The following is a 17,453-nucleotide window of genomic DNA, read 5'->3' as shown; positions in this document are numbered from 1 at the left end:
AAAATCCACAAATGGTGTCATTTCATGTCTTATTTATATTTATTTATTGGTGCTGGAAATTGATTCCAAGGCCTCATGTATGGTAACCCTAAACCCTATAAGTCAGTGTTAAAAACCACTCATTTCTAAGCCATTTTAATTTTTCCTGAATAATGTATATATCCATGGGAACTGAGTGGTTTTTTTGGTGTTTTTCTGCTAAAGATCTGAGATTGTCCTGGTTTTCCAAAGACATGCCACAAAATAAACCTGCTAACTAAAGGTCATTTTTGCTCTTTGAAAACAATTTAGTATTCATTTTCTAAATTTTCTGTAAAATCATGCATTATTTTTATCTGAGGAATAAAAACATGGAAAAAAACTTCAGAAACAGCTAGAATAACTTACTAATAGTAGTGTCAACAAGGTTTCCAGTATTGTCCTCCAAAAGGGTAAGGCCAGGTTGGGTAGCTATATTGTTGCTAAGATTCTAGAAGTGCTTACACAGGTGACTGAGGAAGAGGCTAAGGCTCTACTGCCTTCAAAGATATCTCACTTCCATGGCTTCCACAGAGCCAGTGCTTTGTCCTGAATAGCAGGAAATTATCATTGTGAGAATTATTGTGATAAGTTTGACAACAAGGAAAGAGAAATATCAAAGGAAACTTCTGTAAAAGGCTCTTGACCAGAAACACAGGAAGGCCTGCCTGGATCCAGCTTCTTCCCACCTGCCCCACAGTAAGGTGGACCAGATGACTATGTCAGCAAGCTATCACCTGGAAGGTGAAAAGAACTGGAACTCAGGACATGGGACAAGATGCTAGCCAGGTTGATAGGGAGTCACGAACAGAATAGAATTGGGAATGGGCATGAAGATGGAAGTGTCATATAGTTTCTCAAACATGTGAAAACAGCCTCACTGGGACTCTGGGATACTGGCTGAATTAGGCCAAGAAAGAAACTTAAGAGTTGGTAAAAGATTAGTTGGTAGGATGAATTTTCTGGAAGCCAGGAAATTTGACAGTAATTTCACTCTATACCACCTTAGCAATTCTTCCCATATTTATTTTCTTGAAAATATTTTATATTTTCCTCATTATAAAAATAGTACCTGTGGATGTATAATGATTATTTAGTACCTATATGTGCTCGGTGCTATGTGAAACTGTGTGAAAGCACTATACATTCAATCCTCACCACAGGAGTAGTTTCTACTATGATCTCCATTCTACAAATGAAAAAAGGAAAACTTAGTGCTATGCAAATTGGCTGATGTTTTACTTCCAGTAAGTTGCAGAGCTAAGGGTCACATTCAGGTCTGCCTAGCTCCATGTCTTGTTCTCTTTTTTCCCGTATTCTCAGTGTCTCCTTCTATATTGTTCTTAGCATAGGAAAAGAAATACATGAAAAAACAATCCTTCTCAGAAATTCAATGTCTCAAACAAGAAATATTAACATTTCAGTAAATATTTTGTAGGATTTTCCATATGCACAAGTTTTCCCACATATTTATAACTGTACTCTGAGTAGGCAAAACTTTATATTCCCTGATTTTATTCAACTGAATACAAGCATTTTCCCAAGTTACAAAAAAGCTATGATCTATATTTGCTAAGCCAATACGATGTTTCATGTTCTATCTAACTAACCCTTCTCTGATCACCGAACACTTATGTTGTTTCCAAGTTTCCGACAGTGCAATAGTATTCCCATAAACAATTTTATCTACATAAACTTCCCCCTTCTGTATTTCTTAGTGTAGAGCAGAGAGATTAAGACTCTTGGTTCAAAGCATACGGAGATTTGCAGGTCTTAATTCTTGAGATATTTGCATTTATGGCTTTCCTAATGTGTTTGCTGGTATATCTCATGTAAGGCTTGATTCAGTACATACTTGCCAAAATAGAATGTACTCTATTTCAGTAATTTTTGTTAATCTCATTTTTCTCTTTTCCCCATCCGCTCTTGCAAAATAGAGAAAAGCGCACATTCTTATACTATACCACCTTTTGCTTTTTAAATTGCTGTTAGGTGACTATTTTCACAATTATTCAACACTGGAATCTCAGACTTATCATGATAACTGAATAGGAGGGATTCTGAAATGAAAGGAATAAAAATTATGTGTACTTTTCCTTCAAAAAATCCAAAGATTTGGACCATTTCTTTCCGTCACTATAATGCAACAATGATTATTAGGCCTTCTGGGTTTCTTTCTTCCTTCTATCTCTTTCACCTTATATGTGATTGTTTTGACATGCAATTTGACACGCAATTGTATGGTGCATAAAGTTGTAGCAATTGTTTCTTTTTTACTTAACTCTCCTCAACCTCCAACTACTACCCATCAGGAAATATACCATTTTTCTACATCTCTTCTTATTAACTTAATCTTTCCCACCTTTCTAAAGAAGTAGACTATAAGAAAATGTGATTAATACATATTTAATAGAGATAGAAGTTGTCATTTACACAGTGATTCAGAAGGTATCACAAGACATTTCAGGGACTAACACTATAATGTTAATTTGTGAAAGTGATTGTATTGTATTGATTATACAATTGATAGTATTTTGTGAGGGAGAACAGTACTGGGGCTTTAAACTCAGGGTCTTATGCTTGCTAGGCATGCTCTCTATCACTTTGAGCCACACACTCGACCCATTTTTTCCCTCAATTATTTTTCAGATATGGTCTCACGTTTTTGCCTGGGGCTTTAGACCATGATCCTACAATTTATGCCTCCTACTACATGGGATTACAGGCATGTACCACACCCATCTTGTTGGTTGAATGAAATTTTACTAACTTTTTACCCTGCTGTCCTTCAATCAAGGTTGCCTCCTGAGTAGCTGAGATTACAGATATGTACCCCATGCCTGGCCTTGGTTGATAATATTTTGAGGTGAGAATTTATGGCCTTGAGATAAGATAGTAGAATCACAGAATTTGACCTTCCATTTGATTAAGAATAAGGACTCTAAGCTCTGACATTATTCAGCCTGTGCAGTCATTGTACAATCTTATGCTTAATATAATCACAGCTTTTTTAAAATTATGGTTTTTGTGGATAAGATTTACATCCATCTTCTACTACAACGGTGCCATATTAAGCTTTCCTAGTTGGTAGCTACTTTGCTTTGAGGGGAATGTTTAACTCAGAGCTCTGCAAAAATGGAGTTCTGTTCTGTTGACTGTAGAATACGTAGGTCAAGTGGAATTTTTGGCACTTCATTATGTTCTCTGACCCTCACTAAACAAACTTCAATATATATATATATTTGCAACAATTTGGAATAAACACTACAAGTGTTGACAGTAGATTTTCTGAAGAACTACCAAATGCAGCAAAACTAAGGAAAACATTCTAATGATTCTTTCAAACATGAATATATTTAAATTCTAGTTAAACAATCTTCTTATTTAGTCTTCTTAAGCTTTGATGACATGCCACGATTGGCTGTTTATCAAAAACTTAGCAAAAAATGCTTAACAAGATATAATCGTGTACACACTCCTATGCATAATTAAATCTAATTTATAAATGGTGCAGGGTGGAATAATGGTCACACCACCCAAGAAAAGTTGGTGGCTGCCAAATAACATGTTTTCTCCTCATCTGTAATGATGAACCTTAAAATATGAGTGCTGTGAGGTAATACAGCACTGTGATCTTAAATCTTAGTGTAGTGTGTGTTTGTGTTTCTCAAGGATGTTTTAGTGGATTCGCAGTTTCTTCATTTTATAGCTATTTTTCCCATTAGAAAAAAGGAACAATTGAGATTAAGTTATGGATATTGCTCAAGTGCTTTAAGACTAGGTATTGCATACCATTAAGTCGTACACTTTTCCGTTTGTTTTATGACTTTGCCCAGTTAGAGTTATGGAGATAAGAACACCAGTGTTTATGTGCAACTTGAAACCCTTTTCATGGTGTGTAAGAATTCTGAGAGAAAAAAATTAACATTTGAAGAATGCTTACCTTGTGCCAGACATTTTATATGCATTATCTCATTTAATTCTTATAACCACAAGATACAGTTGATATTATTTAATCCTATTTTACTTGCCTAAGATCATAACAGGAGTAAAGTGTAGAACAAGGATTTGACTCTATCTAGAACTCTATTTCTTTAAGACCCAAGATCCTTTCACTAGACTTTAGTCAGTTTCCATCTTAGACAGCATGTGGAGGTGATAAGAAGGGACTTTCTAACAATAAGGGAAATTCAGAACTTTGGGACAATGTTCCTCTCTGAGAGTAAAATAAAAGAATAATGAATGTAACACATTAGATTAAAACAGGTTTCCTAAAGCAATGACTGGTTTAGTGGGTTATGTACAATCCAAATCTTGAATCGTATATCATCATTAAAGTAAATAAGACAAGTTTGTTTAATGAAATGGAAGTTTTGCAACTCCATGAGTTGCAAAATAGTTGCAGAATAGTATGTACAGTGTGATGCACTGTAGCACCAGAAGCAACCATACACACATATGTTTGCATGTGCTTTGAAACATGTGTGGAAGGATACATTAAAAAGTGTTAGTTACTTCTGCTCAGCAGGCTAACAATGACTGGTAGGCAAATTTCACTCTCTAATGTATATGCATCACTTTTGCTTACATTTTTTGTGCCGTCGTATGTGTTACATTCACAATTAAAAATTAAGTAATGAATTAGTTGGATAACGTGTAGAAATGACTCAATCCAAAGAACAGATGATTAGGTGATTAAGGAGAATTAATGTTGCAAAAGCTTAACTACTATTTAGTTCACTATTCTATGAATTTGTGCACTATTACTATGCATTCACCATGAAAGCTAAAACCACTTGTGTTGCACTGTGCCTTATCTGAAGAAGGTGTTAACAGAAGGCAAATAACAGTCATTTCAGACTTACTATGTTCAAAATAGAGCTCCAAATTGATCTTTCTATTCCACCTCCAATTTTATTCATCTCTGTAAGTGAAATTTTCATTTCTATACTTGCCCAAGCAGAAACCCAAAATGATACACTTGGTTTCTTCTTTTCTCACCATACCCAGTCCCAGCAAATCCATCTTGATCTACCTCTAAAATATCTTCACCCACTTCTCTCTGAGGCCTCCACTCAAGCTACCACTGCTTCCTGCATGGACCACAGAGTAATCTTTTGTATTACCTAAATTTGGCATTCTTCAGCAGTTTTTTCCTTGTACTTACAATGCAATCCAGATCTCTTACTGGCCTTCAAGATGCTATGTGATCTGGCATTAGTCTAATGTCTGGGACTTCAGCGCCTAATACCATACCCCTTACTCATTAGCTGCTAGTCTTCCTGCACTATTTTCGACTTTTCAAATACATGAAGCTCCTTGGAATCTCTGGGTCATTACATTTGCCTTTTTCTTCCTGGGTAAGGTATTTTTGCTTATAGCACTTGGTGCATGGTGGGCTGCTTTCTCTCTCTCTCTCTCTCTCTCTTTTTCTGTCTCTCCTCTCTCTTGGCCTTACTGGGATTTGAACTCAGGGCTTTGCACTTGCTAAGCAAATGCTTTACCACTTGAGCCATGCCCCAGGCCTTCTTGTTTTAGCTTATTTTTCAGATAGGGTTTTTCTTTTGTCAAGTGCCAGCCTTGGACTGCAATCCTCCTACCTTTGCCTCTCATGTAGCTGGGATTACAGAAATGAACCACAATACCTGCTTTTTTTTGTGATATGGTCTTGCTTAATTTTTTGTTCAGGTTGGCCTCAAACCACAATTGTCCCAATGGGGATGGTTTTTTAACTCATATCTGAAACCTTTCATGCCACTTCCATGATATTGATATGAAAAGTCAAGAAGGCCTATGTCAGGCCCTCACATTGGTTTTGATAATCAGTCAGCAAATATCTACTTATTAGAAAAGCCAGGAAAAATAAAATAAATTCTTTCAGAAGTTCCTTTGTAGGATCTTCTTCCTATCTCTGATACATTTTCTAGCATCTTCAGAAAGACTTAGATCAGCTAGAGGGGAAAATATGAGATAGATTGCACTGGGAAACTCTTGTCTTAGAGATATAAAATTTAATGTTGCTTATTTCCATAATGATTATGACACCCAGAAACCCTTATAACTTACTTTGTTAGATGTCCAAAGAGGACTTTCATGGTGTCACGATTTGGTGCAGGGAGTTTTTGTACCAGAGACTTTATGCTTTCAATCCTTGCATTGTTGTCTTGCTTTTCTGAAAAAAAAAAAGGTGGGGGGGAGATTAGAAAAGGATGGAATTTCATGGATACATGAGAGAATTCTTAGGAGAATTTTGGACTACGGCATAGCAACTAAAAGTATTAATCAGCAGCCAAAGGAAATACATGTTCTCCTACTCATTATAGAATTTCTTTATTTTGACTCTGAATTGGACCAGGATGTCATGAAAGCAGCTGTAGTGTGATTTTGACACAATCTTTCTGTTAAGATCAGGTATTGAACTGTTTCAAATTTTCTTTTTACAATATGGTAAAGGAGATATGATAGGGTGAATAATGGCTTCCAAAGATATCTGTTTCCTATTTGTAACCTGTGATTGTGTCATTTCTCATGGAAAAAGAGACTTTGCATATAGGTATCAAAATATCTAGTCATATGTACCTTTAAAAATAAACAGTTGTTCAAAACTGTATACCACATAGATTGCTTCCCTCATTTTGTTTCTTTTACATGGGTGGCAAAATAAGAATTGAGTTATTTAGTTCCCTAGGAAATTATCATTACCATAGTTCTAAACAGGGCCTTACCATCTAGAAGTGCGTAAATATTTATCACACTTAAACACTTTATGAACACCGAGTTAGGTATTTTTCCTTCTTATATTTTATCTTTAACTACCAGCACAGATCTTGTTATGATTCTAAAGAGCTCATTGCTGGAAAAGATGATGCATTGAAAAATAATATGTAAGACAGACATCCACCCAATATCCAATCTCTTCTTCCTTTGCAAGACAATCCCACTGTGGAGACGATGGTAACATACCCAGTGGGAAAGTTCCATTTCCCAGCTTCTACAGCAGTTGGGTTGGTAACGTGACCAAGTCTGGCCAATGAGGGCCAGACTCCTGGGAAGGCTTGTGTACAGAGCTGATTAATCTTTTGAGCCTTTTTTTTTTTTTCCCCCTTTCTGCTTCTTAGAAGGAAGACAGACTGGCTGCACTGTGAGATGACCTTGAGAACTGAGGCTATAAAAAAGTGGAACACACTGAGTGGAGCATCTCAGAATCTATGGAACAATGAGACCTGGATTTCTTTGACAAAATAAGTACAGTGTGCCAAAGCCTGTGTGGATGGATCTCTGATACTAAGATGAAACAGTTCTTAATAAGATGTACTTTCGAAAGCCCAATTCATAATCTCTTGTTAATAAGTATATAAATTTTATATAGTGAGATAAGAAGAAATTTAGAAACTGACAGTTCCTTTAATACAATATTGCAGAAGAAACTTTTCATAAAGAATTATAGGAAAATATCCTGCTGAAGATGGTATTTGGCTACAGTGGGGTGAAGGCAGTCTTCCTACTAGAACTCTGTTTGGAAATGTTTCTTTTTTCCTCCTAAAACCACAAAGGTCTATAAATAATGCCTCCCATAGTCAAGGGTTTCAAAATTGCAGTTATTCTTAGAAGAGTTTCAACATAATATGGCTTGAACAACTGCTAATGAAAGAAATAAGAGAAGAGAAAGAGAAAAAAGAAAGTTGCAACATCATAGTCTATACCAGATGTAACTTTTCTGCCAAAGAGTGGTAAGCCTCCTTATAGCTTAATAGTAGTAAGAAAATGTGGTACTTCACAGGACTAGTTGGTGCTTATGGAAAACCATAAACTAGGGATGCTGGATAAAAACCCTCACATGCTAATATCACATACCAATTATTATATGCACACACCCTCCCCCACATATTCAAGAGTTGGGTTCACTATACATAGTTTGGCCTGATGCTAGTAGTGTATTTTACTTGAAGATCTGGTAAACCATTTGGTTTCAGCAATATAGATGATATGGGGAAGGGGGAGAGAAAAGAAGGGAGAGGAGAAAAGGAGATCTTTCTTATGTCACTGAAATTTGTGGCTATAGTAATAATCAGGTCAATGTCACAATACCCAAAAAAAAAAAAAAAAAGGGCAGGGGGACAGTTTGACAATGAAGACTAGAAGTTGCAGCCCTAACTTAGTCTTGATAGACAATAAGTGGATAGTGATCTTAATGACTATATTCAGCAAACTTTAGTTTTAGGGAGCATATGATCTAGTCAGATGGGTAAAAAAGGTGAACATTGATTAATTGGAATGCCTGAATTTAAAGGTCACTACCACAGTGATTGAATAGGAATTAAAACATTAACAAATCTGTTAAGCTCCCATAAAAGAATTCTGAGCTCAGACTAGATAGAGTTAGCTCTCACTCTGCTTTGTTCCATTGCACTTAAAACATTTTTCTTATACAACATTTCATATAGTATTTCCACGGATTGAATGCTTGTCAATTTCCCTAATTAAACAGGGAATTTCCCAATGAAATGTGTCTTTTATACTTGCAGGTACTGGGTTATATGAATGGGAAAAGAATTAGTGAACAAATGGAAGGCATGGATATGAATTGGAATAGATGACCTCAGCTTGAATTCTGTAATAGCTTTTCATTAGGTATGTGTCCTTATTCTATTTGAGTAACATCTAAAAGGGTAGTTTTATGGCAATATGAAATGCAATGTACCTTACAATGACAAGTAAAACTAAGTACTCTATAAGTGCTCACCTTCCCCCAACTCTTCTTTTGAGGTTTGTTGTGGGTCTAGTTCACCTTTTATTTCTAGCACTTAGCATATTATCTGGTTATAATGAACATTCAAAATGTAGTGTAGTTGCTAATTTTTGAACTGAGTTGGTATCAAGAAACTGATGATCTGAGCAGTTATGTATAAAAATCTGTATAAAAATGTGATTTCTAAATCTGCCTATAAGAAACAGTTTACATGAAAAATATTTTACAAAAATATTTTTCTTTCTTTTTCTACTTCCATATATACTTGAAGAATTGAAAAACTGGATATACATACATGCATATTTGTGACTAAATTATGCTGAAATTCTAGAGGAGAAACTACGATGCTTATGAGGGCTGAATTACTATTAAGAGGAACAATTTATTTTTCTTACAACATAATCAGATCAAAATCTTTTGAAAATGTTATAGGAAAGCAATGTTTTCCCATTTGAATCAATACCACACCCACTCTTCCATAGCTTGTAAAATCAGGAAATAACACAAACACTTCTAAGCAGGGAACATCTAAAAATACAATTGGATACATTAAAATTGAAATGACACCTTTTCAGATCTGGTTTATTGATGTGTCATATTAAGAATGAGAATCAGCATACATAATACAGGAGTGGTTAATGAGCTAAGATGCATACACAGCTTACTAAAGATGTGTCAACTGTCTTCAATTGATTCAATGAGCATCTGAAAGACAACAGTTTCTATTAATATTTCTCCTTTAGAATACGGTTTCTCATTATTGTGAAGCCATGAAAAGTTTGAGGAGAAGTTGAAACATCTCCGACTTTTTTACGTTAAGAAGGAGGGGCTGATGGAATTTTTCTACATGGGGTATTAAAGAACTTTGTAGGCAAATTGTATATTAAAAAACACAAAATCATCCCAGAAATAATAAACTCCATGATTTCTTCTTTTTCATTTGCATTTATTCCTACCCTCTTTCTAGTATGATTTTTTTATGCTGATGCTGTGCTTTTTAATACATTCATTTAAATTCCCCAACTAGATCCAAATGGCATTTCGAATCTCTAAACTGTGAACCAACAACTACATCCAAGACTTTCTGTTGTAGTTCATTTTCACCATCCAACAGTGACTCTAAACTGTTTCCTGCCCACTCTTCAACTACCTGACCCCATCTTCTCAGACTACACCAAGCTCATTATTGTAAATCGGCTTCTTCAAAGACAATCGCATGCTACTCAGTGAAGTAACATCTCTTACATGATGTGAAATACCCTTTAATGTTATGATAAGGATGTGGCTTTATAGTCACCCCCATTAATGGTTTTGAGGGCACATTTTTCAAAATATGGTTTATGATTTGCATTTTTCTGCATGAAATGTTGCTACTAAGACAAAGACATTTACAACCAAATGCTTTTTAGAAAAGAGATAAGATAAAGTTATATGATGATGGAAAGAGTTCTACATAGTGAGGAACCTTGGACTTGATGACCTCCAGACACTTCCAGCCTTATCATCCATGCTTTTATTTTTCTTAACTTATTTATGGCCACATGTTAGATCATATTTCAACATAGATTCTGCAGTTATATAGTTTCATCCAGAGAAAGAAAGACTCCATTCTCTCAGTAACCAATGTAGGGAGTTCTCTTCATCTCACTTATCTACAATTCTTAAAGGATAACTGTATCCCTTTGTGTTAAGGAGGTCATCAGTACCACAGCTCTTCTGCTTCTGAAATTTCTTCTGAGTTGTTTAATTCATCCTGTATGAAAAACATGGAAGTCACTACATGTCAGGGCTATATTTGGAAGAAAGCAATTCTCTAGATCATATTCAATTTATGCTTTTTGCATCATGATAATTTCAGAGATTAGAGATTGTCTTAGTTGATAGGAATGTGTCTTCAGAGAACAACTTATTTGTTTTAGCATATCCTACCACTGGATACAAATCTTTGAGAACATGTTTTTTAATGACCAAATTTTATTTGGGGGTTGAAAAGTCATCCAAGGTATGACAACAATGGTTTGATTAATGTCTCTAAATAACTTACATTTACTCTGAGAAAAAATACTCTGAGGGCAGATTCAAACCTCACAAATGGATACAAATACATATATTTCAAACCCATGTTACAAATAAGAGAAGTGAACAGTCTGACAAAACTCGGTTAGAATTTTTTCTCTTCTGTATGATTTTTGGTAAGTTGCTTAAACTCTTGATGCTTCAGATCTTTACTTAAAAGTACAAAAAGTTATACTGGTGGAGTGGCTCAAGTGATAGAGTGCCTGCCTAGCAAGCATGAGGCCCTGAGTTCATATCCAGTACCACCAAAAAACAAAAAAGTTATACATCTCATAAGTTTTTTGTTGAATTAAATGCACATTTAGTAAGTGCTCATTAAATGTAAGTTCCCTTCCCTTGAAAATGTTTCTATTTAATTATTCTCTTTATTAATATTGTCACATGACTGAACGAAGTTTAAGGTTATTTCTAATATCATACAAAACCATAAATTTTATTCTTTTTGCCTTTTCCCCAAAATGGAAACAAGTCATGGAATATGATAGATTTTGTAAATACACAGAATGCTGAGAGTTATGTGGTTGGTTAAAAATTCATAAGTATATAGTTTATCATAAATGAAAGTGTAGCTGTATCATAAACAAGGAATAACTATGGCCTTGAGGCTAATCCATAATTGGAAATTTTCAATTTTTTGAAATTCTGTGACTCCATAGCACCCTGAAACCTAGAAAAGTCATATTTTGTATTTAATTTATAGAATATTTCACATATATGTATTTATATATGTTCAAAGAAAACAATATTTATTAAGGCCAATGTTCAACCTGTGGTAAATGTAAAGGTCTTTGTTATTTCATAATCCAGAGGAGCAGATAAAATACAAAATATGTCATAATATATTTAAATATGATGTCATAATATGGTGTCAGTGAAGTGTATATCTTTCTTCTTATTGAATGGATCATCTAAGAAAATCATTAAACTCAAAAAGCTTTTGAGATGCTGACTCACTACACTAAAAAAAGTCAAAATAATTTAAATGTCACCAAACAATGAGTGTAAAATTCTACTTAATCAAATTTTGAAGATCTTCAAAATTACTGTACTTTTTTAAGCATCCTTAAATACATTCAAGGAAAATAAAAATGTATGTTTTTTCATAGAACTATTCTAGAGATTTCTGAGGTGTTGACTTTCCTTGGGGTAAAGTTTAGAAAAAGCATTCAAATTTTAGGCTTTAAGTAACTTTCATAAAAGGGTATTACTTTGGTGCAGTCAATTTTTGAATGATTACATTCTCTAAAATTCATCAACCTAAAACTGTCTCTTAACCCAAACGTCTACTCCTCAATTTTGCAATGTTGCCTGTCTTTGAATCAAAGAGTAAGGCAATGTCTGGACAACTCCAGCAGTAATCTTCACAAGAAAAGCACAATCCTATCTTCTTCCCTAGAATTTTTTCTTCTCAAAGTAATTTTGGAGGTGTCATGGTTGCCTAGCACGTTACTATAAGTTACAAATGACCCTAATTCGTCCTGAGGTAATAGTCTGTTGAGAAAGTGAAGCTCAGTAGTTTTTTTCTTTGAAATTCAGTTCTATGAAAATTTTCTTTAAGCTCTATTTATGTATGTATATCTGGTTTTACAAGCTAAAAAAAGTCTTACAATTTTGAATCATTTCACATCTTTCTCATTGTAAACAGCAATTCATTTCAAATATTCAAGTAGCTACTTACATTAACCATTACTTTTGTACATTTTCATGAGGGTAAAAATCTTACAAATGCTTTTCAAGATTTAAAGTGTTCATACCAAGTGTCTATTTTCTGTCTCTTTCCATTGCTGGGCACATTCAATTATAGGGGATTTAAAAAAAAATCTGTCTTAAAAACAACTAGGATCTATCTCACAACTAGAAAAAGTAGAACTAAGAAATGTTTTCACTATTTTTGAAGTTAAATATATTTTTTAGAGACAGCATTTTAAACTTTACCCATAACCGTTCACTATGAACAAAAGGCCTCTGAAAAGGAGATGATATTTAGTAAGGTAAACTCTTTGGCCATTTCATTTGATATGGCCACACAGTAAAGTTCAGTAGGAAACAGGTATGAATTAAACAGCAAAGTCCTCTAAGAAATGAAGTATAAAATAATTTTATGATTCAGCTTTTTTTTTTACCCCCAAATTATGAGACTGTTGCAAAAGAAGAAAAACAGGCAACATGTGGTAACTTTAGTCAGCATTTCTGAACTGGGAATGATAAACACCTCTGCCTGGCTCTGGCATTTATCAGGACTGAGATATTATTACCACATAGAGTCACAGCATGGTTACTGTTATCATCGGAAAAAAGAGCCAGCTAATCTTAATGGTTTGTAAAGCCGTTACCTGCACTGGTCTGACATTTATCATGATCATTTTACCACATGGGTTCTACATAGCAAAGGTCTTTTATCTGGAAGGGACATCACTATGAATTATTATTTGCAGCTAGGTAGAAAATTGTATGTTGTAGATACCTTTTCTCATTATAAATCACATAGTCACATTCCACCATTTTCCCCAGAAAGCTGCTGAGCCTAGGTTTTTTTGCCACAGCTTGCTTTTCTCTCCCTCTCTGTCTCTCTCTCTTTATAGTTTCTTGAAAATATTGGCCATTTTTCATTAGCATCTTTAATATAATCTTTGAAGAACCACATGTATGCTAGGAATACATATAGACACACTTTATAAGTAGGAGACTTTTTTTAATGTTTTGTAAAAGGACTAAACAATACTTTAGAAATTGAAACTGGTAAACTATTTACTTTTTTTTTATGATTCTTCTTTCTTCTGACTTGATGGCCAGGGCTTTCTCTGCTTTTGACTGTCAATAGAACTCTTACCAGTAGATCAGACAAAAATTTTATGCTTGGTTTGAAATACTCAAAACACTTATGACATTTCTTGCCTGAAACCCTCAGCTTGGAAATGTGTTCTCATAAAGAGTAAAACAGTTTTATGTTGTTAGATTGGGAGATTTTTAGACTCTGGTTAATAAGTTACAATGTAGTAGAAGAGTCTTCCAACAAATTCAAAAAAGATGCTTATTCCAACCCTATCAATATCCTAATGACATTATTAGTACATAGTATGGAAGAAACAATGCTATTAAGAAGGTCTGATGTTTTAGAACCATGAGACCAAGTCAGAAAAGTAAAATGCATTAATTTAACACAGGGAAATTTCAATGAAAACCCAAGTTGTTTACTATGGGAGGAAAATGAACAAATCCTCTCTTTTAAAGATTGAGACAACTAATCTTCTGAAAGAGATATTTATATATTTTCTTCTTTCTCAAGTGTACCATTAGGAATAAACAAGCCAGAATTTCTGCACTTTTATAATGAAGAAGGAGGAGAATTCTTTGCCATTTTTGCATTTAGGAAGAAATGTGCAAGAAGAATGTGACAATTTAAGCAAATCAAGATTGTTTCAAATGGATCACAAACGGGACTTTGTGGGATATTTTATACTAGCATGTGAAGCAAACAGTAAATTTGAAAGGAGGATTTTCTCAATGGTCTAGTTCTGATGTGTTTTCCCATTTCTTTGTGTGTTTAAAAGAGGTTTGGATGTGGTGTTTAATATTGCTTCGACTCTTTTGCAAATGAGTTCTGGAGAAATATTCGCACATGAAGGAAAGCTGATGTGCTGTATTGCTGACAGCAGCTGGGGGGATATGAATGAAGAAACCAGAGTCTGGATTTAGCAAAAATAAACACCTATCATCCCAACAAAAAAAACCCCTATCACGTTAAATGTTTATGGGCATCAACAGTAGACCTCTTTCTTTTAGAAGAAGCCTAATATTTTTCTTGAACAACTCTATTCTTTAAGGAAAAGAAACCTTTTAAGTTGAAGTACAGTGTTTTGCAGTAATGTGCTTTACTCTGCATACCTTGTTACATTTGATCCTATATTAATTTTTATATTATTGCAAATTTCCTGCAGAGGAAACAGCTTCTATTTTAGAGACTCGCTGTTAAATATGCTTGCATAGATTTGGGGATCAAGGTGGGAAAGCCATTTGTGAAATTAACTTGTACTTTTGTTGCTCAAAAGGAGTTGCACACAATTTGTTTAAGTTTTCTAAAATAGCATTGTAAAATGTTTGCCTAAAATTCCTGCAAACTGCTTTACCAATCAAATGAAGGGCTACACTGATTTAAAACAAACAAACAAACAAACAAACAAACAAGCCAGCAACAAACATGCCCCTTTAGTCTTTTTTTTTAAATTTCAGATGACTCTTCTGTTTGAGTTTAACATCATTCTGCCATTATTTCCGCCCCCCTCCCAAATTGTAACCTGGGAGCATTTATGGTAATTAGTGAGGGGCTTTGCTGCTTGGATTTTTCTCCTTTTCTGGGGAACTGGGTGAATATTCTAGTGCTAATGAAAGTCGGAGACTTCTAGCAGTGGTTGGAGCCAGGCACAGCTCGGGCAGACGCTTTGAGCTTCCCACTGTGCAGCAGTGCAAGCTTCCTGCTGTTATGTTTACCATAGTTTTAACGTCTGAAAAAAAATTCCTGATGCAACTGAATTATGCTGTACCCTTTTGTTTATATAACCTACCCTCTCTGCCCACCCTGCACTCCCCAATTTAGCAAATTCCAGTGGCCCATAGCTGTTATAGAAAGCTTCTTCTCAACTTTGTGGCCATCTTGCCACTTTAGTTCTTACCCTGAAAGCCCAGCTGCTTTGCAGTCTGGTTTGCAAAGCCTATCCAGAAGTTTTAGGAGGCTTACACACACACCCACATCCCTCCCCCACCCCTCTACTTATGCCACCCATTACAGACATCCTTCACTCCATTGCATTTGAATTTCATTGGAGGTAATATTAAAACACCAAATATAATCATCTGGCATTGACAAGAGTAGCTTAAAATGCAAATGTGTTTGGTGAAATGCACTGTGTCTTTAAAGAAATCTATTAAAAGACCTCAAACTCACTGCAAACTAAATAATGTACTCTAAGATGAAAACAACCAGTTTGCAATTGAAGTTGCCCTTTTCTTAAAAATGGTTATCTCAAAGAAAATGACCTCTCCATTTTATTATAAATTGATGAATTCACCAAGTGTGATGTACAGTTAAGTTTTTAATGAATATTCATACAACTCTTTCAATCCATTACCAAGACTTAAGACAATGAGGATGCAACTTATTCCCATTTAGATAGTGGGAGAAAAGTGGAATTAATAGCAAAAAGCACTTGGGAAAGTTTAACTTTAATGTATCAAACTCCAGGTGCCAGAGTTTGAGGAAAATAACCAATAATAGCCATTTTTTACATATTTGATGGGACTGATTATGCAATGTGCAACTCTAAATGGCTTATAGCACATTGTAGCATGGTTCCATCCCATTGGCTACAGTAGGGTGCAGGCAGATGGATGACAGTGACAGGGAGAGAAGTGCTTTTGCTTAGCCGTGCGTTAAGATGCCATCCAGAAGCTCTGTGCACTGCAGACACTTCATTAGGATGCCAGGATAATGGTAAACTACCACTCAGAGTGACACCCCATTTCCTGCTTACTGAGCGCTCCAACCTCGGCAGATGTCAACAATCTCACAGTGCTACAGAGCAGACCTAACTTTCCAGCCACTTTGACTCCAATTTTTTCCTCCTAACAGTGCCATACATTATGTGCAATATGTAATGGCAAACACCTCACCGACTACAAAATCTGCCCAGTTCATTAGGAGTGGAGCATTTCATTGTTTTTTCTTTCTTTCAAAGATGAGGAGCCAGGAGTTGGGTGAGAGCATATGTCCATTCAGTAGTCTCACCTCAAAATTTCTTGCTCTAATCCCATTTGCTGATCAGTTCAAAGTGTTAATTGTGTGGTGAACTCTGAGTAATAGTAGTTAAACTTTGATCACGGGAGAGATGACTGTTTCTTTTAATTAATGTCCTTTCCAAAGGTAAGAGCTTTCGGAATTCTTTTGTTAAAGATTTCAGACTCAGTTTCGGTATGGTTCTTAGCTGGCTGCCAAGAAAAGGCTGACTTGAGCATCTGGATGGTATTTCCTCTGCAAATGTATAACTTGAGGCCATTCACACACCTCCTTACCAGCAAATCAAGCCAAGAGAAACTTTTTTCTATGATATAAAAATCAAATTTTTTTTTATAAAGAACCAAGGTGTGGTTTAGACAGTGAAAAAAAATAAATCCTCTAAGTGGAAAAAAAATCTATCATTATGATTAAATGATTGACTTACACTTTGTGATCTTAAGCATCTTCTTAGAAGCTTAAAGGGCCTTGAAATGGCAGACTAAAAATAAGTGCCTTCCTCATAGGGCTGCTATCATTTCTAGGTAAAGACATAAATGTAAAGAAGCCACAGCAGAGGTCACACCCAGAGGAAGAATTTGAATAAGAACTTTCAGTGTGATGCTCTCTGAAAAGAGCTGATGCAAATCTTGACTTTTGGTTTAAAATGGCATCTGGTTGGCAACACCTAATCACCTCTTAGAACTTGTCACTAAATATGTTTGAGGACAAAGAAAATAAACTCTGCTTCTTAAAATAAGTTAAACACAGACTGACATCAAATAGTGATAGAAATTTAAGAACAATTCACTGGAAAACATTTCAGACTCAATTGGAAAAGGC

At 35.0% G+C, this 17,453-nt stretch overlaps 1 protein-coding gene across 3 annotated transcripts in view; it reads right to left on the bottom strand.

The window, feature by feature from the left end:
- Window positions 1-17,453, bottom strand: part of Arhgap15 (Rho GTPase activating protein 15) — a 586,717-nt gene that overhangs the window by 53,851 nt on the left and 515,413 nt on the right. For all 3 annotated transcript variants that reach the window (XM_074070670.1, XM_074070671.1, XM_074070672.1), the window contains one exon: window positions 6,085-6,190. In XM_074070670.1, coding sequence (XP_073926771.1) covers window positions 6,085-6,190 — 106 coding nt within the window. The remainder of the gene's footprint in view (window positions 1-6,084; window positions 6,191-17,453) is intronic.

Source organism: Castor canadensis, chromosome 4 (genome assembly GCF_047511655.1).
Source record: "Castor canadensis chromosome 4, mCasCan1.hap1v2, whole genome shotgun sequence".
Lineage (NCBI taxonomy): Eukaryota > Metazoa > Chordata > Mammalia > Rodentia > Castoridae > Castor > Castor canadensis.
The sequence above is the reverse complement of the archived record's forward strand: the minus strand, read 5'-3'. Positions and strand labels throughout refer to the sequence as shown.